This window comes from Bactrocera tryoni, chromosome 4 (genome assembly GCF_016617805.1).
Source record: "Bactrocera tryoni isolate S06 chromosome 4, CSIRO_BtryS06_freeze2, whole genome shotgun sequence".
Classification (NCBI taxonomy): Eukaryota; Metazoa; Arthropoda; class Insecta; order Diptera; family Tephritidae; genus Bactrocera; species Bactrocera tryoni.
This window is the reverse complement of record NC_052502.1, coordinates 76,010,759-76,033,520: the sequence shown is the minus strand read 5'-3', so window position 1 is coordinate 76,033,520 and position 22,762 is coordinate 76,010,759. Positions and strand designations below refer to the sequence as shown.

Below are 22,762 nucleotides of genomic sequence, written 5' to 3'. Positions count from 1 at the left end.
CAACAAAGTGTCTCGAAAGTCTCAAAATCTGGATTCATATCTGGTAAATGACGCTCAACTCAAAATCATTCCTAAAAATTATTTGGCCAATATTTTGGACTGGTATCACAACAAAGAATAGCATTACGACCGCAAGCAAATCCAAGAGGAAGATTAACAAACGTCCAATTTAACTTCTTCCTGCGTTAGCGAAAACTCTAATACAATCGAACTAAGGGTTCACAGCGCTTTTGTTATTGCCATATATATTTTGAAACTTGCAAATTAGCAAACGGAATTTCAATGCTTTTCTGTCACTAAGCAAGGTGAGTTAATTTATATGAAAATAATACAAAATCTATTTTTACAACAAAATTTGCTTAATATATAGGTATGTACATTAGAAAGTCAAATCGGCGTTCTCCCCAGCCACGCCTATCTCGTAATCAGTACCATATAAGGCTTGCTCATCACTATGCACGTCGTCCACTACCAATATGCTATCGATATGTCCTTCCTCGTTGATTTCTAGGAACTCGCTTACACCTTGCTGCATGGCCAAATGTTGCCCGTTTACGTCAGACACCATTTGATAGTCATTCTCCTCCATATCCTCTTCACTCTCCTCCACTAAATCGTCATATTCGTTCGCATTGGCTTCGGACTTTTGATGTACTTTGTAGTGCGCCTGAAAGCAGATAACGAAAAGTGTTGTTGGACATATAAACTATTTATAAGGATAAACTACAATTAAATGATGTTTTCGCCGAAATCGTTTCACGCAAAATTCGCACTGAAAGCGACGTTCGGCTGCGTGTATCGTGTGCAGGTGTATGCGTAGCGTCGACGGTGATATGAATTTTTGTTTGCACTCATGACACTCAAAGGATTTGGTCGTATGTGAATAACGATGCATTTTCAAATGCTGAAGTATGAGAAAGTCCTTGCCTGCAAGATAAACAAAGTGTTTGCTAATTATTATTATTTTTGTTTAGTGGGTCAACAGCATACCGCAAATCTCGCATTCAAATGGTCGTTCGCCGGTATGCGAGCGCATATGTACCGTTAAATCATGCTTGGAAAGGAATGCTTTTTCGCATTCCGTACACTTGAAATTACGCACGTTGTTATGTCGATCCATGTGATAACGGTAATGCACCTTTTGATTGAATGTACGCTGACAGATATCACATTTGTAAGCCGGTTCGCCGCTGTGCAGACGCAGGTGCACGCGCAAGGCATCGTTGGTATGTAGGAGTTTGGTGCAATAGGGACATGGAAATTTGTTGTGGTGCACGGTTTTGCTGGAATAAGTAGCAACATTAGCTTTTTTAGATAATACATTTAAAAGCGGGTTTGGCACTTACCGATGCTGCAGAAAATCAGTACGTCGTAGAAATTCCAAACCGCAAGCTTGACATTCGTATGCACGGCGTATATTACCACCATTACATGCGCCTGACACTTTCGGTCGTTCCAATGCATTAATCGGTAGAGTACTGTTAGTGTCCTCCAAATAATGCACATCAAAGAATTCCACTGGTTCTTGTTTCAAATCATTACGCTCTTCGATGGAGTTCTCTTCAAATATAGGCGTAAATTCGACCATTTTCTCGTCACTTGTTTCTTTAATATCAACATGTTCAATCGCTGATTGCACATTCGTAACATGTCCAGCTTCCTCCTCTTCGTAGTACTGCACGTCAGTACTGTCGGTCGCTTCTGCCAATAGTTCATTCAAAGCCTCATTTGTGTCCACTTTCGTTGGCAACGTCACTTGAGGCGCGTATTCTTGTAAGTAATTAACTTCCTCCATGGTAGTTGGCGTGTAAGTTACCGCTTCACAGTTCTCAAACACATATTGTTCTGGTTCGGTTATATTTGTACTTGCATCCGCTAGCAGTGACTCGATTACACCATTTTCATTACCTATGGCTGAAATATCACATTCTACAGATTCTTCCTTTAAAATAACGGAATTCCTCGTTTCCAAATCGACATGTGTCACATTTTCATTCTTCTCTTCTACAAACGCATCATTTTTATCGCTGGCGGTGTACATTTTCGCCAACTCTTCCAGTGTACGTCGAGCTCTTATAGTTAATTTACGAAAGAGTCGCATTTGTAAATCACAACTATTACACAGATACTGCGGATATATCTCCATGGTTGATCCTTCAATCTAAAATATGCAATTTATTAATATAGTATTATAAAAGAAAAACGCATGAGAATCACCTCAACACCAAGCATTTCTTCATACAGCTTGCCCGTATTAGTAAGCTGCCATGTGTGTGACTGCATCACACCACTTTCTTCTATTACTTGCACAACGTAGAGACATTCAAAATCACCATCCTGGTTAGGACTTCGACAAACTCGACAGCTGTTTACCACCTCCTCCTCTTGAAACATCACATTTAAAATTATTTTAGTACTAAACTGTTTATAAACAAATCCCACAAGCAACGAGTGTAGAATAATTGTTATCCCTTTTATCACAGAATGCGAATGTCGATTAAAAAAGAAATGTCATAGTTGTTGTTATCGATAAAACTTAAACTTAGTATTATCGAACTTTCAATAAGAAAAACGAATTTGCAGCTTGTGATGAACTAATTTTTCAAAAACGAAAATTTTTTAAATTGTTTATGCCAATGTGTTTGACAAATCAACATACAATAGCGGATTACCGCTTATTGGTTTTGAAAATATTTGTTGACAAATATAACTCAGGCAACTCGCGCCCAGCTGTTATTAGAGAACGTATTATACGTTCTCTGCTGTTATTTTTCTTATGTCAATATCTTTCCTTCATTCTATAGTATTCTTATCAGAATTTCTTTATTTGATAATTGTGGTCAACTAGTCATAGGACTCGGTTTTTTAATTTGTAATATTTTTACGTTTACTATCGTTTATATTTAACTAGATTTTAATGACAGCTTCGCGTCACCAAGGTTTGAATTTAATTTCCAAATTGAATAATATTCATGTGGAGGATTTGCAATATGTGGAGCAGGATTTGTGCTATTACGAATTGGTAAGTGCTTTTGGTTCAGTGTGTTGCCGCTATAGTAAAGGTATTTCCTGTGTAAATATATTTGTATTCTGTATGCATATATAATATATTTTCAAAACATGTTAATTTGTTTTATAAATATTTATAATAAACAAGTAAACAACTACTAAATTAATACATATGATATCTTTGGTTTTTATTTTGTATTTTTTTTTTTTTATCTTTCAACAGGTGTCCTTGGGCTTTTTGCTGTTTGGCGATGAACGCGCAAATGCTGAATTCGCGCTACAAAAGGTATGCCAATATATTACCAACAAAAATATTTAGAAAATAATATTTAATAAATAAATATATTTATATTCATATTCCTAGTTACTTATACTCTCCAATACGCACAAGGGGCGCAGTTGCGGTGGCGCGGATTTGCTCACCAAATACATTAGCGTTAACCCGCGTAATTGGCGTGCACAGTTAGTGGAAGCTTTGTCTATAATAGGCGCTCGACGGGTCTTACGGAAATTGGGTTTCGACTGGAATGAGTTACACCAGCACTATCTGCCACACATTGGCGAACTAAGCGTGCATGTGCATCCACTGCTGAAGGCATTATATCGCATATGTGAACGTTTGAAACCGGCGCAAGCGGGGCAATTGGTATTACGCGTGAATGAGCAACATAAGGGGCCAGGAGAGCATCTACGTTTTTATGATTTTGCATATTTGGAAATATTTCTATTAGACTGGCTATCACGGCGCATTATTACATTGGGTGATCGTGTTGCAAATGGTGCAGATGTTGATGTGTTGCTAGAATTTTTCAAATTTAATGATTTGGATGCATTAAAGACACTTCTTCTTGAAACAATTGTAAATAACGCAGATTCTAAACGCATGCGCAATAACGCACATATCAGTGCGGATAATGCGACAGCGAGCAGTGGAAATAATAACAAATATTCTGCTGAAAAAAACACAACAACCATGCAATCAGATGCAAACGCATCTACCTCAGTGCGTAGCTGTGATTTAACCATAAATGAAAGATACCAGGTGCGCCACGAGAGCGCTGGCATACTATTGATCATCAATCAACTAAATTTCCACGAAGAACCCGATCCTGGATTGAAGGTGAGAATGTTGCCTTTAAATATTTGTAAATAAATATGGAAATTTATATTAATTTAATTCAAGAAATTATTGCCAAAAAAATCACTCTCACCACGTCATGGTTCGAATATGGACAAGGATCGCTTGAAAGACATTTTTTCACTTTTCGGTTACAAGCCAAAGGTGTTCGAAGATCTTACACATCTTGAACTAATGCATCGCATACGGGAAACGGTCAAATTATCTTTTCAATTTGATTCGCTAATTGTCTGCATACTCTCGCATGGCACCGAAGGCAAGTAGTTGACAATGTGAAGATTTTGCTGTGCAAACGTATATAGTAATTATATATATTTTTTGTCCAATGTAGGCTCTGTGTATGGCAGTAACAGCATACCTGTGGAAATATCAGAAATCGAGCATATAATGACCGGCGACACGCTAGTTGGCAAGCCCAAACTACTTATCATTCAAGCATGTCAGAAGGACGAATCACCTATAAATGTATGAATTATTGTTGTCTATGCATTATATATGTATTTATATTAGTTAGTAACTCTTTTAACATTTATGTACTTTAAAGGAACGCCGCAAGACCAATGTCGAGCCACATCGTTTCAGCGACTTGGTAAAAGCTATGTCCACTGTGCCTGGCTATTCGGCAATGCGCCATACGCTTGAAGGTACCTGGTTTATACAAGAACTTTGCGATGCTGTACAGCGTTTCGGCGATCGGTAATGAAACAATATACAGAAACAATTTGACTTTTTACAATGCAAATCATTTCGTATTTAAAACTTTTTTTTTATTTTTATTTTCTTTTTTTATTTTATTTTTTATTTATTTTATTTTTATTTATTTTATTTTTTATTTATTTTATTTTTATTTATTTTATTTTTATTTTTTTTTTTTTTTATTTTAATTTTTTTTAATTTGTTTCACAGCCGTCACATTGTCGATATTTTAATTGCTGTTAATCGCAAAGTCAGCGAGCGGCGCGGGAATAAAAACGAAATAATGATGCCCATTTCGAGTTACACGCTACGCAAATTTTTCTTTTTACCGCCGCGTAAATCACTACTAGCAGCAGTCTAACACACTTGCCAGTAAGTCTAATAGCAAATGTGACAATTAGTTTATGTTCAGTTGTAATTAGCGAGTAAAATTTTTTGAAATTATTATTGTAGTGGTTTTAATTAAGTAGCAGTTGTAGCATAAAAACGTAAATTGTACTTTTAGTATGCATGCTATATGTATTATGAATTTTGATAGAAATATATTTTAATAAATAAAGATTTGAAGCATTTATACAACGTAAATGAAATGTGTCAGCAAATTGCTACACAATTTAGTATATACAAAAGAATTGTTTTATGTAATATAAGTGATGTCATTTGTAAGACAATTCAAGTGTTTAAATAAACAATAGAAAATTGATATGGATATTACCCCCTTCTGTGTTAAAAGTTATTAAAAAATCACCTGAATTCCAAAATAAAATACAGTTGCAAATATTCCTCTGTTTAATATTTGTATATTAATGTATTAATTCATACTGGCGTGTGTTACATTTTAGTTTTACAATTTTTTATGTTAAATGAGTTAGTATTTTTTTATATAGCACACATAATGCGTGCAATAAGTGTACAATTTATATTTAGCTTTAATTACTTAATTAATAATTAAATTTGGCATTTTGGTTTTGGTAATTAAAATGAGCTTTAAATAAAAAATGTAATTTTTTGTCTTAATTGTGTTTAAAAATTATTACTTTTTCAATTTTATTTATTTTAATATTTAAATTTTTTTATTTTTATTTTATATATTTTCATGTTTTTCAAATTCATTTTGAAAAAAAACATTCATTTTAATATTCACCGAGCTTGTTTTATATTTTGAATCCGCTGTTTTTCCTATTATAGTTTTTTCTATTATTTATACCGCAAATTACAAACATATAAATACATATGCATGTATTTTTAATTATATGTTTGTTTTTGTGCTACAAATTTTTATTTTCTGCTTTTTGTTTGCTTTTTATACTTACATATGTATATGATTTTTTTTTTTTAATTTATTTAATTTTTTTTGTTTCTTATACTTCTGTAATTAACAATGTTTTTTAATTTTTTATTTTATATTTTAATTATTTCGTTTTTTTTTAATTTAAATATGTGTTTTTAGTTTTTTTATACACTTATAATTAATTGGAATTTTGGCATCAAAACCTGTTTTTTCATTTGTAATTTAATCGTAATGTTATATAATGTCGTTATGTTTCTACTTTGAATTTATTTTATGGCGGTATTCTAGTCTAGAAATAAAAAAATATATATGTATTTATATACATAATATATAATATATAAAATAATTTTTTTTTTCAAAAGCTAACTATGTATATCTACAAGAGGATTTTTGGAAGTTAAAATTATTTTCAGACATATATGTACATACATAGGTATTTTGCTGACCCGGCATACATGCTGGTTCGTCGGGAACTGAAACTTTAGACACGTTGTTCTAGAAACTCGCTTTTTCAAAACTATACCCACTATTTCTCAGGTTCTCAGTACCCATTTAACTGAATTTTTTAGAGCGTATTCTTGATAGACTTGTCTATGGCTGGGCAAATCTCAATTTTTACTATTTTTTTAAATTCGAAATAATCAAAAAAATCTCAATTTTTGACTATTTTTTTGAATTCGATAAAGTCAAATTTTTTTTTTTTTCAAATCAAAATAAATTTCAAGTTTAACTATTTTTTTATTATTTATTAAAATTTCGAGAAAATCAAAAAAATGTTGTTTTTCAGTTAGTCGCCATTTCGTGAATTTTTTTCCAACTTTTCCGTAGTTCCGGGCATTGCGACATTATTTTTTAGACTAGAATACCCTCTCAAATATTTTTTTTAATCTATTGAATTTTTATTATTTATATTTACTATATTAGCTTAATTGTTTAGTTTTCAACTTTTATTTTATTTTCTTCGCAATCTAATTTATTTGTATATATGTATTTATTGCCGCATTAATATCGACAATTTTATTATTTTTTTTTTTCACTTTAAATTTATTAATTTGAGTTGGTCTTACAAAATTAATTAAGTTTTACAATTTAAATTTAATATTTACTCTTGCATTACGTATATTATTATTGTAATTTCTTGATTTCTTTTATTTTTTTTCTATAGCTTTTAATATTTTATTTTTATTGTGTTTTTATTGTATTTTATTTTTAGTTCACTTTTTATTTTTATATTATCTATTTTTTATTGAGCTTATTTCATTTTTATTTTAATTTTTTATGTTGTTTATTTTTTTTTTGTTTCTTATTTGTTTTATGTTTGTATGTTATTTCACTTTTTTTAATTTCTTACGCAGCTGATTTTATTTTACTTTTATTTTTTTGTGTAATGTATGTATATATTTTTAATTATAATAACTTTTATTTGTTAGAAAAATATGCTTTTCTTTTGAGTCAATCGCATTGGCCTTAATTATACACATATCTAATACCCTGTACATACATACATATATGTACATACTATATGTATGCAAGTATTTGGCTTACATATTTATGACTTACATTATTTTATTTATATTTATTATGCAAGCGTTGGTATTATTTATTGTGAAAAAAATATAAAATTATTAGTAGATAATTTATTTTGAACTTAATCGAAGAACTCTTACCAATCGATTTAAAATTAATTAACTAAAAATTTGTTAGCCTTGTTTAAAAGTTAAAAGAAAATTTATTTTTGAAAATCAGTTACTGGTTTCAATATTTTCTGAAATAGTAGCGGTAGTCCAATTTGTTAATTAAAAATCGCTGCATTTTCTCCTCAACACTCTTATTTAAAAATACTTTTTTATCCTTCTTAATTATTTCCAACACATTGTTTAAAACTAGTTTACTTTTCGCACAACTGAATTATTTCAAATTCTTTTTGTACTGCCGTTTTTACGCGCACCCCTCTCCTTAGCTACCGCTATTATGTACTTATTATTTTTTTGTTAAACATTTTTTATGTTTTGGAGCGGAAAAGTCAAAGCTAAACTATTTTTCTGTTCAATATTTTTCACACATATTCCTTTTTAAGTTTTTAAGTAAAATTTTTAATTTGTAATATTTTTATTGGTAAATATATTTTATACATGTACAGAGTTGCAAATATTTCATACAAATACATACAGAAGTTTTTCATACACCACGTTGCGCATCTAAGTCAAATTTAAGAAACAGCTTAAATTATTTAAGACTTTTTTATTAGCAAACTCATCACAGAGAGTTAATGCAATTTTTTTTAGGTTGACTGTATTTTTTTTGTTGTTTTGCTTTTATACCAACTTGTTAGTTTTCTTTTTCAAAATTATTTTTTGTTATTCAAAGCTTAAAAAAAATAAAATAAAATAATAGAAAAGTAAATATTTAAGAAAATAAAAAACAATGATGTAATGGTAAATATGTGTAAATAAAAAATTAATTTAAAGTAAAAAATTAGAAATTATTTTTTTTTATCAAAAATAGATATAAATAATTAAAAATAATAACTTAGGAAATAAAAATTTAAATTTAGTTTTTCTAAAATCTAAACTAAAATTAAATAATAAAAAAAGTAAATAATTAGGAAAAATTAAAATATTTTATAGTAAATAAAAAAAATCCTAAACAAAAAAATAAAAACTTTTGTTTGTTTGAAGTTAATAAAAAAAAATACGATTAAAAAAACTGAAAAATATTATTAAAAACAATTATTAAAAAAGCAAAATTAAATAAAAAACATAATTTTGTTTGTTTTTAATTAATGAAAAAATATAGTAAAAAATAAATATAAAAAATAGAATATATACATATGTAAATATAATAAATCTGATGAAATTGAGCGGAACAAATTGTTTACAATTAAAAATAATAGTTGTGATAACAATAATAATAATTAAGAAACGCGCTGAAATAAAATAAATATATACATATGTATATAAGTATGTATGTATATATACATACATATATGTATTGTAAGACTTTAAAACGAAAAAAAAAATAATAATAAAATTAAGTGAAAAAAAATGTTTTCTATATTTTTTAATGAAAACTTATTACTACAACAATAATTAATTAAATAGATAAACAAACAACCACAATAACGTTTAAATTTAATAAATATTAGGTAAAAGTAGAAAAATTTGTAAAAAATATAAAACAAAAAAATTAACCAATATAGGAGCCTTTTTTATTTTATTTATATTTTATTTTTTTAATGAAATCTTGCCAATAATTAATTAAATATATAAACAAATGACCACAAAAATGTTTAGAAATTTAAATAAAAGGTGAAAGTGGAAAAATTTGTAAATAACATATTAAAAAAGTAATAAATTAATATAAAAACTTTTCTTTTACTTTTATTTTATTTTTTAAAAGAAATCTTACAATTAAATAGATAAACAAATAACTACAAAAACGTTTAAAAAAATTATAAAAATATCAAAATCAAATATATTTTTGGTAAATAACGGAATACAAAATTTAAAAGTTTTTTATAATACTTATTTTAATGGAAGTATCTGCTTAGTGTGGCAAACTACAATACTTAAGGAATATATAATACTCCCTCCTTAAGGAGGGAATAATACTCGTACAAATACTAGATATACATTCATACATACATATTTATGTTTAAAATATAAACATTTTTTATTTTAAATTATATATGGTACATATATTTTTTTATTTTAATTATGTCATATATGTTTTAAATTATATTATAGATATATTTTTTAGTTTAATTTTAAATAATATGATATTATATTTTTAAAATATGCAAGTACAGTTAGACAAAAATATTTGGTATTTTAAATGTGTAATAAGTTGAGATTTAAGTTGCTTGCGTTATAAACACTTATGAGCGACAATTTAAAATTATATACATACATACATATGTATGTACATATACACATATTATTATTATGTAAAATTTATTTTAAAATAATATCATTTAAATTAGATATAAACTGTGCTACAATAAATAGTAGTTTTGTTTTTTTCTTATTAAAATGAGGTAACGTAGAGATGAGCATATTTATATAATTTTTTAGAAATTATTTAAAACAATTATGAATTATTTTAGCCCCTTATAGTGAACCTTTGGTGTGAATATTTTGTGAAACGTGCTAACTTAGGCTTGTCATGCATGCTTTGAGCGTGTAGGATACGAAGAATTCTGCTACGCCTTAGTAAAAATTTTGTTTTTTTGTAATATTTTTAAAAAGTTTAGACTTTAACTAGTTAATGCGCTTAACTTGTAGTTTTAATAAATTAGTTGGTAGATAATATTAGTTATTAGAAAAAACAAAAAGTTATTAAAAAAATATTTTTAAAAAATATTAGTTATTAAGAAAAGTATGAATTATCGTGAATTTTATATTTTGTTTATTTTCTATTATATTATTACTTTATTTAAACAAAAATAAGTAGATAACTATTTGTTTCAAGAAATATGAAAATAAAAATATTCTTCTGTATTTTTTTTTATTCGAAATTTTTTATATTTTCTGTTTAAAAAATAATTTAAAATACCACTAAAAAAATATTACTTTATCGATATTTTTTTTGAATTTTATATATACCAATGTATCAATTTAAAATAATAGATTAATTTAACAAAAATATTAAAAAAAATTATTGAATATTACTTGAAAAATATATTTATTTCTTAATATTTTTTGTTTTTGTTTTCTGATTTATCAATTTCAAAAATCTAGCTAAGTTCACTTTTTTTGTTTTCAGTTAAAATTTATAAGCAGAAATGATTTATTATACTTTATACTGGGTGTATATATTTTATAATTTCCAGTTACTTTCACTTGTTTATAAAAAAATATTCAGTTATTTTTTGGCAGTGTTGAAATAATATGAACCTCATTAAATTTTGGGGGCTTTTCGGTGGTTATATGGCCACAAATTTGCGTATTTCTGCGATACTAAATATATGATGTGATAAAAACCAAGAACTTGAATTAAAAACAGAAGGTTTACAATATATTTCACGCAACTTCTCTTAATCTAATATGCACAAGATCTTTTTGAAAAAATATTTATGTTTGCTTGTTTCAATATCCATTTCAATTTCATTTAGTTTAAATTTTAACTTTATAAATTTATTAATTATTAAAATTAATTTAAACTTAAAAATTTAAGTTTTTAATGCCAAATTCGAAGACAAAAATAAATTCTTAAATTAAGTTTAAATTTAACTTTAATTTAAAATTTTTAAAATTAATTAATTCTAATTAAGTTTAAATTTATATTTTTAATTTCTAATTTTGGTATTAAGAATTAAATTTTTAGAATTTTGAAAATTTTTTAATAAAAAAAATCGCAACCCGGTTTTTTATACACAAGATATTTTTTAAAACTAGTGATCTTTTTAATCTTCACACAAAACTCGATAATGTCGCAAAAAAATAAAAAATAATAATTTGAAAATAAAAAATAGTACTTTACAAATAGAAAATAATAATTTGAAAGAAAAGCAAATAGACGCATGAAAATACATAATTATTTCACACATACGCACAAATCAAATAGCTAGTCAGTTTTAGTTGTTTGGCAACTAATTAGTCACGTATTTTCTATAAACTTATTTTTTATAAATTTTTTTATAATTTTTTTTCATTAACTTATTTGTTTTTATAAACTTATTTTCTGTAACTTAGTAAATATCTAAATTAATTCTTTAGTTAAGTTCAACAAAACGGTTAAAAATGAACGTACTTTGTAAGTTAAAGCCTGTTAAACCCTGTAACACAATTAATTTTAGATCATATCCTAAGCGCATACATACATACATATAACGTTTTCCTTGTCAGTACTTACTAAAGAGGAACTTAGAAGCTAGTGTCTAAAATTTGCTTGTACTTGAAAATAATGTTGAACATTTTAACGTAGAATTTTTGTTATTTTCGTGTTATACCTGAATTTTCTTACTCAAAATGCTTTAATAATTCACCAAAACAGTTTTGGTTTCCTAAGTTTTCTATGTATTCAGCTTTTGCTCGTTAAATTTACAAAATTTAGTGTTCTAGAGGCCAGTATTTTAATTTTACTTTGCTGACTGTGGACATTTTCGCTCCTTTTTCTGTTTAAATTCTTTAATTTAGCGCGCGAAACCAACAAATTTTAATTTACTTATCACTTTCATGCATTACTTCGCATGCACTCGTCTCCTTCGCTCCCTCCTGCACTTCATTAAATTAAGCTTTGTCAAGTTTTATTTACACGCCCATCAAACGCAACGTTGCATTTTATCACTTAGCTGTAGTTGTTGCATTGGCAATTTAACAATTTCCCATTATACATACACGCACAACGATCGTCGCACACGCGCACACATACGCGATTCTTCGGATAACCACAAGCAAGCTCTACGCGTCTCTTATACGTTTCCGTTTCCCTCGCACATTCGCCGCTTACATGTAACTGTTGCTTGTTTGTTATCCTAGATCACGCACAATTTCGATTTTGTCGCACATTTCGGAATCGGGTATGGTGGTGAAGTGTGTGCGATCGCTGCGAAATGTATTGCGTTCGTTCGAACTCGTCTTAATCGAGCGTTCCGAGGGCGTTTCCGTGCCGCCCAGTTGTATGCGCTTCTGCAATGCTGACACGAAGTTCTGCAATGAGCTGGTTAGTGGCTGCTAAGTGAATATAATTTTATTTTTTATTTACGAACCTGTGAAATAATGTCGCCGCGCGCTGTGCGCACCTGATACAGATAGCGGTACTTGCGTTGACTGGCCTCTTCGCGAGTTTCGCGCGGTCGTCCGCTCATGCGATTCGTCGGCAAGCCGCCGGCACCGCAGCGTGCCATTTGGTGGTGATGCCGCAGGTAGACGCGCTTGCGATGATCCACACGCCAGGCCGTGATGAAGCACTGCACCATTATGCTGATGATGATTGCCACCGGCCAAGAGCATATCAAAATGCCGCCGTAACAAGGCGGTGGCAGCGGATTCGGTTTCATATTTAAAATCTTAAATATTTTTAACAGTAGAAGTTGTTGTAATTTAGTTCTTGTCTTGTAGTTTGACTTAATAAAATTTAATATTTACTGCAAGTAACGGTCATTAGCGCCAACACTTACCCAATTTATCGTGTCTAGGTTGTGCATGAAAAAATCGATAGCGGTAATAATCATCGCGCTGCCAACGATGCTCGAAGTCAGTATGGTCACATATTTGGCGCAGCAGAACGTCAGCACCGAGCAAATAACAGCGCCACCCGCGATAGCCACATAAATTTCGCGATACTACAATAATTTGCAAAAAGTATTTGTTTTTATTGTTTTATCATATGTTCTGCATTGATACTCACGCCAAAGTCATTGTCTGGCATTGTGGCCACACACACGGCCATCGCTGCGCCAGCGACCAGTGCGCCCGCGAATGCGCTAATCAGTATCGATGCTACGGGGTATGTCGAACCGATCACGGCACCCAATAAGCCCGCCACGATCGCTAGTGCCGAATCGGCTGGTTTGCCGAGCAGCGTTACATGAAAGTCCTGCAACATGAAAATGGCGTTTGCACCGACCATCAGACCGCTTAAGAAACCCACCGCTCGCAGACAGCGGTAGCCTGTGAATTGAAAGGAAATAAAGAAAGGTCTCATAAAATCAATGGAAGAATAAAAAGAATAACAGTTTTGAGGAAAAATCCGGTAAGTCCAAACTGTTTTCGATTTTTAGATATTCTACAATATACAAGCTTATAGAAGCTCTTAGGAGAAAATGTCCAATATATGGTATTCGCGCATAAAAGTTGTACTATTTGTCACTATAAAATAGCATTATGTAAATGTCATTTTTATATGAGAGAGTTTGAATCCTTACGTTTAATTCAAAACTGGTAATTTAGGGAGAGAGAGAATACGTGATATTTTAAAAATCCCCAGCACAATTGGTTGCACCGTGTCGATGTAGAGCTAGTATTCTTCTTTGTTACGTCGACACCGCTTATTATATTATTATAGCCGAGTTAACAACAGCGCGCCAGGCGTTTCTTCTTTTCGCATCGTGGCGCCAATTGGAGATTCCAAGCGAACCCAGGTCCTGGTACACCTGGTCTTTCCAACCGAGTGGAGGTATTCCCCTTCCTCTGTTTTCCCCGGCTGGTACCGCGTCGAATACTTTCAGAGCTGGAGTGGTTTTGTCCATACGCACGACATGACCTAGCCAGCGCAGCCGCTGTCTTTTAATTCGCTGAACTTTGTCATACAACTCATCGTTCCATCGAATGCGATATTCGTCGTGGCCTACGCCACTCTCGAAAAATCGTAACGCCAACTCTTCAGATGTTATCCGCACCATATAGCAGGACGGGAATAATGAGTGACTTACAGAGTGTGGTTTTTGTTCGTGGAGATAGGACTTTACTTCTCAATTGCCTACTCAGTCCGAAGTAACACCTGTTGGCAAGAGTTATTTTGCGTTGGATTTCCAGACTGACAATATCTAAATTATCTACGACTTCAAAGTTATGAGTGTCAACAGTGACGTGAGAGCCAAGTCGCGAGTGCGACGACGAAAGGGAGTCGCCTTGTCTGAAAACACACTTAAATTCCAATCGTTGGGCATGCTCCGACCATATTCTACAAAGAAGCTGATGTATACTCCTTATCATTTCTTCGCCGCCGTGTTTAAATAGTTGTTCTTCAGACGGGTAATTGCTATTCGAACTTATTCATAGTCGCGAAATGAAGCGTCTGCTCCAACGTCATCGATTGGGGAATCGGGTTCTCCTGGCGTTATACTTTCACTGCGTAATTTCAAAAATAAGAGTCGAATCACCGATATAGATGTCTACAGTCTTCTTTGTCTTTATTGAGAAAGTCAAGTTGAAAAATATTTGTTTTCTGGATTTGTTTTTGCGAAATCTGAGAAGAGTTGCTTAATTACTTACCGAGCAGCGCGTAAACAATACCAAACACCGCCGTAATTGTCCACAGCAGCGCGGCCACAGTGTCCGGTGTTGTTGTTGTGCATGATGGGCTCTCCAAAATGCCCTACAAAAATGGGAAAAATAAAAAAGTATTTAGGAAACCATTAAAATTTTAGTATTGTGATAAATATATTTCTATATGCATGTGTGTGTGTGAGAGCATTCCATTTGTGGCGCCAACCGAACGTGTTCGTAATTGAAAACTGAAATCATTCAGCACGACACGAAATCAATATGCTCGAATGCAATTGCAAACTTATCCACTTCATCGCGCTGTTCTCAACCAAAAAGTCGGAAATGTAAACAAAAACAAAGATTGGTGTTAATAAAATTGTTGTATGCGCAGGCGAAAGTGCTCCAACTTAGTACGCTGGCAAACCGCTTGCCAAGTAACGGTGCTTGACAGCAGTGGGCGGCGGGTGACATAAGTGGCATGAATTTGTATAGCCACTGTATGTATGTATGTATGTGTGTGTGCGCTAAGAAGTGCGTCATAACCGCATTTGAATGCATTCAGCGAAAAAAAAAAACAAATAACAACAACAATCCCAATAATACTATAACAGTCCGCAGATGACTGCTGGCGACGAGAAAATTGGCGGCGGTGGCAACAACAGGCGACAACTTACACTTACACACACACACACATACACATGAATACATGTGTAAATAGAACACACAAAAAGTGGGTCAATTCCTATGGCAGTAGTCATAGAGCAGTTGAAGCGTTGCTGCTGCTGCCGCCTGCTACAAACAGGTCGGCGGAGGACACTCGAATTTTGCAATCAAGCAACGCCAGTGGCAACACTCAGCGTGGTGGTTTGCTGCAACGCGCACGGCCAACATTGTAAACAACAAATACATATGTTGGAGTGCTTCAAATACAACAAAAATGAACACGTTAATGCATTTTTTACATTTTACAAGTGAAAAATCAACAATGAGCGCAGCTAAAACACAAGTCCGCCGTTGGCAGCGCACAAATGGAGCACTAATACTCGCCGCTAAAGCAAAAGTAATAATTGCAGCAACGAAATTTTGTACACAAGTCATAGTCAAATTTAAGATAAAGCGAATTGAGAGTCGGCAACTATTTCCGTATTATCCTTTTTCGATAAATGTGCCTCTTTTAAAGACCAAATTGCAACTTGCCGTAGTAAAGAAGTGGATAATCCGTTCACATCGTAAAATAAAGAGTAGAAATGATAATTAGAATATTTATGCATCCCATTTTCCCGTTTAATGAGCGAAAATTTGTATTTCTAATGTCGGTGAGAAAAACATAACTGTCTCCATAAAGCTGCATGTATGCTAGAAATATTAAAAAAAGTCGGCACAGAGTAAATTTTGTCAAAAACTGAGGATTTTTCTTCTTTACTGGCATAGACACTGCTTACGTGATTATAGCGGAATTAACACAGCGCGCTTTTCGCAACGTAGCGTCAATTGGAAATTCCAAGCGTAGGCAAATCATTCTCCACCTGGTCTTTCCAACGGAGTGAAGGTCTTCCTCTTTTTCCAACGGCGGGTACTGCGTCGAATCAGAACTGAAGTGTTTTCGTCCATTCTGACGACATGACCCAGCCAGCCTAGCTGCTGTCTTTTAATTCGCTGAACTATGTCAATGTTGTCGTATATCTCATACAGTTCATCGTTCGATCGAACGCGATATTTGCCGTGGCCAACGCGCAAAGAATCATAAATCTTTCGAAGAACCTTTCTCTCGAAAACTCGTAACGTCGACTCTTCTGATGTTGCAATCGTCCATACCTCTGCACCATATAGCAGGGCGGGAATAGTGAGGGACTTATAGAGTTTGGTTTTTATTCGTGTAGAAAGGACTTTACTTCTCAATTGCCTACTCAGACCAAAGTAGCACCTGTTGGCAAGAGTTATTCTGCGTTGGATTTCTATGCTGACATTGTTGTTGCTGTTAATGCTGGTAAAAACTGAGGAAATAGTTCACGTATATAAAGACAGACAGACAAATATGGCTAAATCGACTCAGCTCGTCACGCTGATCAGCTTTATGTACTTTTTTGAGAATCCGACAATTCTTTCTTAGTATTACAACTACGTGGCAAACTTAATATACCCTTTTCAGAATATAAAAAAGAGAAAATATGGTTATAACCGTGTTTATTATTATTATATTAACTAATTAAAAACAACTGAAAATATCAAACGCATTATTATATACAACTTTTTCACGTCAGAAATATATTTGGAAGGTTTCCGTTGTTGCAGAGTTTTTTATATTTTCATCTATCAGTATTTAATACCTGATACACAAATTGAATTAAAATATAGTCTACTTTTAGGCGCTAAGCCATATAAAAGGCTTCAATACTATCAGAAACCGTTATTTTGGGAATTGCATATACATAGGTATATCGTTTTACGCATAGGCCTCATTTTGCATGGAATTGATAACCTCCTGCGGCTGCAAAGCACCCACTGCTTGTTTAGAAGACAGGAAAGTAAAATGAAGAAAAATTCGGTAATTTCAAGCATTGCGCTTTGTACGCCATGCAAATGTATGCGTGCATGTGTGTGTGACATGAATTTTTCGGCAAGTAAATTCACTTTTCAGCATATTTAGCAAACACAATAGCACTAGTAGTAAGAAAGCATAAAAAACTAGCACAAAGCAAACAATGTGCAAAAAATGCAAAATGTTTTGAAGAAGCCAGGCGGTGTAATGAAGTGAAAACCTACCAGTGCGCCCAATTCTGTGGCTCGTTTATCACTTTCACAGTTCATGACAATTTTGACCAAATTTACCTTTGCTTTGTGCGCGCAACTTATTTTGCCCACCATTTTTCTTCTAGACCCTGCTTATCTGTATTTTTCGCACTTTTGTGGCTTTTACGGCTTCGGGCCTTTGCAAAAGCAAGTAAAAAGTCCTTGCGGTTTGCATTAGACAGACGTCAGTCCGACCTCAATGCGGAAATACTCTTCTGAGGGAATAATAATCCGGAGTGTGGGTATTTAGCACCACTTAAGTTATGCGACTGCACTTAACCTGGCTTACAGAATTACATATATAACTTTCAGGAAATTTTGAAGAGTGCTTCGGTAATTTGTAGAAGGACAGTCGTAATTAAAACAGAGTTTGCTTAATAATCTAGACTACGACTCGGCTGGAATTGAGCCCTAACATTTGCTGTGCGGAGTTCATACTCTTATCGTACTCGGCTTCGTCGCTCGATTCTATCGGGAGTCTAATTTTAATAGCGCGCGGTTAGCAGAAACAAATAATAATCTATTAGAAGCAAAGGAATATATTACTTTCGTTAGATCAGCAGAATTTCAATCATAAGTTTTAGTTGGGGTTAAACAGACTGTCTGTATGCAAATCCGATTAAGCTCAGATCTCATTTAGGTCCTCGCTGAACTATTTGCTTTAAAAGTAACTTGCGATTCGTGGGTTCTATATAGATTCTTTACCATTAAGTTATATAAAGCCAGGGGTTCTTAACAGAACCGAATACTTCGTGATCTATTGATTCATACCAGCGTGTTAGTTTTGGGCCAAATTTAAATTGTAGTCATTTCGATACTGCGGTCTTGTCTGTCACCCAAAAGTAAATAGCTTACCGTCTATTGCCAGCAGGATACTATACCAAATAAATTTTCCATGTCAATGAGGTCTACATAGTTTGCCCGGAAAGTAATAGGACTGATTTTCTTCCGCCGGGACTGTACTTCGGAGCATGCGCGCACCGACTGAATTCGGTAGAAGGCGTTCCTAGCTAACAAACGAGCAGCTGGTCAGTTGTCTCCGAGCACCTGGAGAGTAAGGACAAGCATTTGCGTGCGACGGGTTTCTGTGAATGGTGCAAACCGAAAAAGCAGCGTTCGTTAGAGCAAAGGTACACGATTATATTCTGTTAAACTCGGTAAATGTGCGACAGAGACGTTTAATATGATCAAGCAGGCTTACCCAGATGTTACTTTAGCAAGAAGTGGTGTGTTTCGGTGGCACCAGGACTTTTTGGAGGGCCGGGATCGATGATGAAGACCGTGCCGGGAGACTTGCGACTTCGACAAACACCGACAATGTGACTCTTGTGCGCACTCAGACCGTCGAAACAAAATCTGTGGTTCATGACATTTTGACGCAGCACTTGAACATGCGGCAGTAGTGTGCATGGCGTCTACGCGAAGATGGCAGCCGATTAGAAGTTGCACCACGACAACGCCCCGGCTTACAGCGCCTTTCTTGTTTACAGCCCAGATGTGGCCCACCTGGACTTTTTTTGGTTACTTGCCTGAAAAGGGCGATGAAAGGCAAGCATTTTGAGACGACAACGGCATCCAAGCAGCATGCACCTCGGCTCTCAAGGCTATACAGGAGAATGCCTTCCGTTACGCCTTCAATGCTTGGAAATCGCGCTGGCAGCGCTGCATCGTCGCAGAAGGGGCCTATTTTGAAAGTTTTTAAAGAATTGGTTCAATAAATTTTTTTAAATCGACTCAATCTTATTACTTTCCGGACAAACCCTGTAGCTGCCATACAAATTGATCGATCAAAACATTCAGTCCTTGTTTGAAAAACTTTTCTTCACGAAATTTTACATGGATTATTGTTCAATACACGCTACAATCTTCGAACAAATTGCTCAGGTCCGTCCTCTATAGCATAGCAGTAGTAGTATAGCTGCTATACAAACTGTATACATTGTTTTTTTTTTTTTGTTTTATTGCTTTTTTTTGTTCTTTTTTACACCCTTCAATATTTGTCATACATTCAAGGACATGAATTTCAGTGGTTAGGTTATTTGCGATGTAATTTCCATTTCGCTCAATACTGTCAGCCCTGTTTTTCACTGCTTTTAGTTGACATTCGCACAAACAAAAAGAACCCGACAACGTCGTTTTTTCCTCCATAGTTAATAAGTCAACCGACTTTGTCAGGCTTATAGAGTTTCTAATCCTTTCAATCAACACTGTCAGCGTATTTTTCCCCCCACTTTCTTCCCGCACATCCGCATTTCCGTTTGCTGTGTCATAGCTGATAGCAAAGAACTTTTCACAACATTCAAGTAAGCGTGCAAACCATAAGTGAATGCACACAAGCGCTGCTCCACTGCAGTGGTGGCCAGGTCATGGCCTAATCGCGTTCGTTCGTTAGCTCGTTGGCGCCCTATTACATATGCAACGCATATATATATACATACAAGTATATATGTATGTATGTACTTGTATATACATAGATTTGTATTTTTGTATAAGCGTATACAAACACTCACCTTAATCAAGAAGGGCCAATCCAAGTTCTGCAGTTCGCGTGTGTCATCATGGCCATGGCGTCGCTCATCCTCACTTTCGTACACGTTCACGGAATGCATTTTCTCTGCACACTGGAAAACACTGTTTGTTGTTGTTTTTGCTGTTGTTGTTGTTTTGTTTGCCGTTTGCTGTTTGCCAAAGCAATTGGCCTGCTTTCAGCCAACTAAAGAGATGCTGCAGTGACAGCAGCAGCGCCCGCAACAGCGGCTCGTTTGAACTGGGCGTATTCTCGCGTGTTTGAGTGAAGAAAAATATGATGATGTACGCCCAAACGCTGCACGCAGTTAATATTTACAAAATCTCCAATATTTGTATGATCAATTCTTCGCTCGTCCAGCTATTGGCAGTTGGTGAGCCGTGGTAAACACGCCATTACTCTCTTTTGCTGGCCCAACATTCTTCACTTGTTTAACGCAAATTTGCGAACTGTCATAATTCTATAACCTACACACAGGCTTTACAGCGTGAAAAAACTAAAAACTCGAAGGAAAGTGAAATTGTTTCCATGCGCTCAGGAATTAAGTATCAAAACGCACGTTAGCAGCAATTTCGTAGTTATTATTTATTTGTAATTGCTTTTTGTTAACAAATTTTCCACACACATAATTTTGTCATTTTCACTTTTCATTTACATTTACATTTTTGGTTGTTTTTCTCACACACACACTTCCTGCCCGTGTAATAACCTTTTGCGACTGCGAGCGTTTGTTCGCCACTTTACATGAACGCTAGCGATTACTCGTCAGTTGCAGGGACAATTCGGAATTGTTGTGGTACGGTCAGTGGCACATTTTCCACCCTAAACAACGAAAATTGAACGAATGTGAAAAAGGAATCGTATTATAGCGTGTGACAAAAGGAGCGAACAAATGAGAATGTCCATATGAGAAAGCCGAGAAGTAAAACTAGCGGCAAAGCGCGCCGCTATCAATGGTTGGGCGGCTGACTGTTTGGCGTATAAATTCCTTTATAACTGTTGGACGTTGTTGTGCTCTTTGTCTGTATGTATATTGGTTTTGTAAACACACCTCACACTGTGTTTTTGTATCATGTTAGCGGTAAGCGCTGTTTTGCTTTCTGAAGCCCTGTCGATTACAGTCTCGGAAGCATAGTATGTGAATTTGTTTAAAATATTTATTTGCTTACGCTTTCGTCATTTGTGAGTTCAGTTTTTTAAACACATTAAAGTTCTGTAATATATTTTTGATTTTTTTTTCAAATTGTTTTAATATCCAGCTTTCTTCAATTATGCGATTTTTTTTTTGATTTTCTTAAAATATTTTTTTTTTCAACATTAAAAAAAATTGTATTTAATTAAAAAAATTAAATTAAAAAAATGTTTTTTTTTATTTAATTAATATTCTTTTATTTAACAAACTTTTTTTATTTAAAAAAATATTTTTCTATTAAATTCATTAAATCTTGTTTTAATTTTTTGTTTTGAAATTATACTGCAGGCAAATCTTTGTTTTCTTTTTTTTTAACTACACTTTGATTACTTTCCCTTTGATGCATTTTACTTTTTTTTTTAATATTTGGCTTTAAAAAATTATCAAATAAGTGTAACAAATCATGTTTTATTTATTAAGCATTTTAATTATATATTTTATAATTTATTTTTTATTTAGTTGTATTTATTTAATATTATTTTTTAAATACTTATTATTTTTTTCACAACACTAATTTTAAAATTCGGACACAGTTTCTTTACAAAAAACTATAAGTTTATTTATTTAATTTTTTATTTAAATTTTTTGTTTATTTTCTCATTTTATTTATGTACATAAATGAAAAAAAAATTATTTATTTATTTTTAATTTTTCTTTTAATAACTTTTTCACAACAGTATTTTTAAAATCGGTTCATAATTTGTTTACAAAAATCAAAATCCAAAACATTCTCTCATTTGTGCCACTATCGACCATTCGCTCATTCTCTAACTAAGATTTGTGCAACTCTACTTGCTCCACCTCTCACAGCTTTCGCTTTCCACCACTACGCTGTTGAGCTGCTGCTTTGTGCAAAATTTGCTTTATCTAAAATTTCCTCAAAATTTTCATTTTTTTGCGTTGAAATTTGCGCAATCTGTACGAGTACTCTACTTTATAAACTTTTCAATAACATTCTTAATTTCTTAATCACCAATTTCACTAAAAACTAATATTTTCCTCACAATTCTGCATCTTTGCTGCGCCATTCACCCCACACACGCCAATTTTATGTGAAATCCACAAAAGTACCGCACGAATCCGTTGCTGCGTTGTGCCAAGCACGAAGGTCCTTTGGCTACTCCTCGTTGATAGGCAAAACAGTTGTGTAGTAAGTGCAGTAAATGAGCATTATTCGGCTCTGGTTAGC

General features: G+C 33.0%; 3 protein-coding genes across 5 annotated transcripts; 1 reads left to right on the top strand and 2 right to left on the bottom strand.

The window, feature by feature from the left end:
* Nucleotides 1-228: 228 nt before the first annotated feature.
* On the bottom strand, nt 229-2,484 carry LOC120775044 (zinc finger protein 239-like). Its single transcript, XM_040105020.1, has 5 exons — nt 2,218-2,484; nt 1,347-2,161; nt 991-1,283; nt 728-927; nt 229-667 (listed from the first exon to the last, which is right to left on the bottom strand). The coding sequence occupies exons 1-5, from the start codon at nt 2,392-2,394 to the stop codon at nt 380-382; spliced, it is 1,773 nt and encodes a 590-aa protein (XP_039960954.1). The 5' UTR covers nt 2,395-2,484; the 3' UTR covers nt 229-379.
* Nucleotides 2,485-2,826: 342 nt separating this feature from the next.
* Nucleotides 2,827-5,557, top strand: LOC120775639 (caspase-8). The gene is made up of 7 exons (XM_040105894.1): nt 2,827-3,022; nt 3,233-3,295; nt 3,374-4,129; nt 4,193-4,403; nt 4,479-4,612; nt 4,692-4,843; nt 5,054-5,557. Exons 1-7 carry the CDS (start codon nt 2,918-2,920, stop codon nt 5,202-5,204), a joined length of 1,572 nt encoding a protein of 523 aa, XP_039961828.1. The 5' UTR covers nt 2,827-2,917; the 3' UTR covers nt 5,205-5,557.
* A 5,937-nt stretch (nt 5,558-11,494) lies between these two features.
* On the bottom strand, nt 11,495-22,762 carry LOC120775426 (transmembrane protein 198). 3 transcript variants are annotated; one of them, XR_005705330.1, is made up of 7 exons: nt 20,365-20,463; nt 15,071-15,173; nt 13,485-13,747; nt 13,255-13,419; nt 12,844-13,143; nt 12,307-12,784; nt 11,495-12,249 (listed from the first exon to the last, which is right to left on the bottom strand). XR_005705330.1 is itself a non-coding variant. In XM_040105610.1 (7 exons), the coding sequence occupies exons 2-7, from the start codon at nt 20,461-20,463 to the stop codon at nt 12,605-12,607; spliced, it is 1,110 nt and encodes a 369-aa protein (XP_039961544.1). In that variant the 5' UTR covers nt 20,464-21,203; nt 22,578-22,762; the 3' UTR covers nt 11,495-12,604. The 3 variants fall into 3 exon arrangements, 2 of the variants coding, with proteins under 2 accessions (XP_039961544.1, XP_039961543.1); XM_040105610.1 differs by adding an exon at nt 22,578-22,762 and having other exon boundaries at nt 11,495-12,784; nt 20,365-21,203; XM_040105609.1 differs by having other exon boundaries at nt 11,495-12,784; nt 20,365-21,540.

Coding starts and splice junctions, on each gene's coding strand:
- LOC120775044 (XM_040105020.1), bottom strand. CDS start 2,394: ATGTTTCAAGAGGAGGAGGTGGTAAACAGCTGTCGAGTTTGTCGAAGT. Junction 1,284..1,346: donor ACTGATTTTCTGCAGCATCG/GTAAGTGCCAAA, acceptor TACTTATTCCAG/CAAAACCGTGCACCACAACA. Junction 668..727: donor GGCGAAAACATCATTTAATT/GTAGTTTATCCT, acceptor ATCTGCTTTCAG/GCGCACTACAAAGTACATCA.
- LOC120775639 (XM_040105894.1), top strand. CDS start 2,918: ATGACAGCTTCGCGTCACCAAGGTTTGAATTTAATTTCCAAATTGAAT. Junction 4,613..4,691: donor AGGACGAATCACCTATAAAT/GTATGAATTATT, acceptor TGTACTTTAAAG/GAACGCCGCAAGACCAATGT. Junction 4,844..5,053: donor GTACAGCGTTTCGGCGATCG/GTAATGAAACAA, acceptor TTTGTTTCACAG/CCGTCACATTGTCGATATTT.
- LOC120775426 (XM_040105610.1), bottom strand. CDS start 20,463: ATGCATTCCGTGAACGTGTACGAAAGTGAGGATGAGCGACGCCATGGC. Junction 13,748..15,070: donor TATTGTTTACGCGCTGCTCG/GTAAGTAATTAA, acceptor TTCAATTCACAG/GCTACCGCTGTCTGCGAGCG. Junction 12,785..12,843: donor GCGGCGACATTATTTCACAG/GTTCGTAAATAA, acceptor AGCTCATTGCAG/AACTTCGTGTCAGCATTGCA.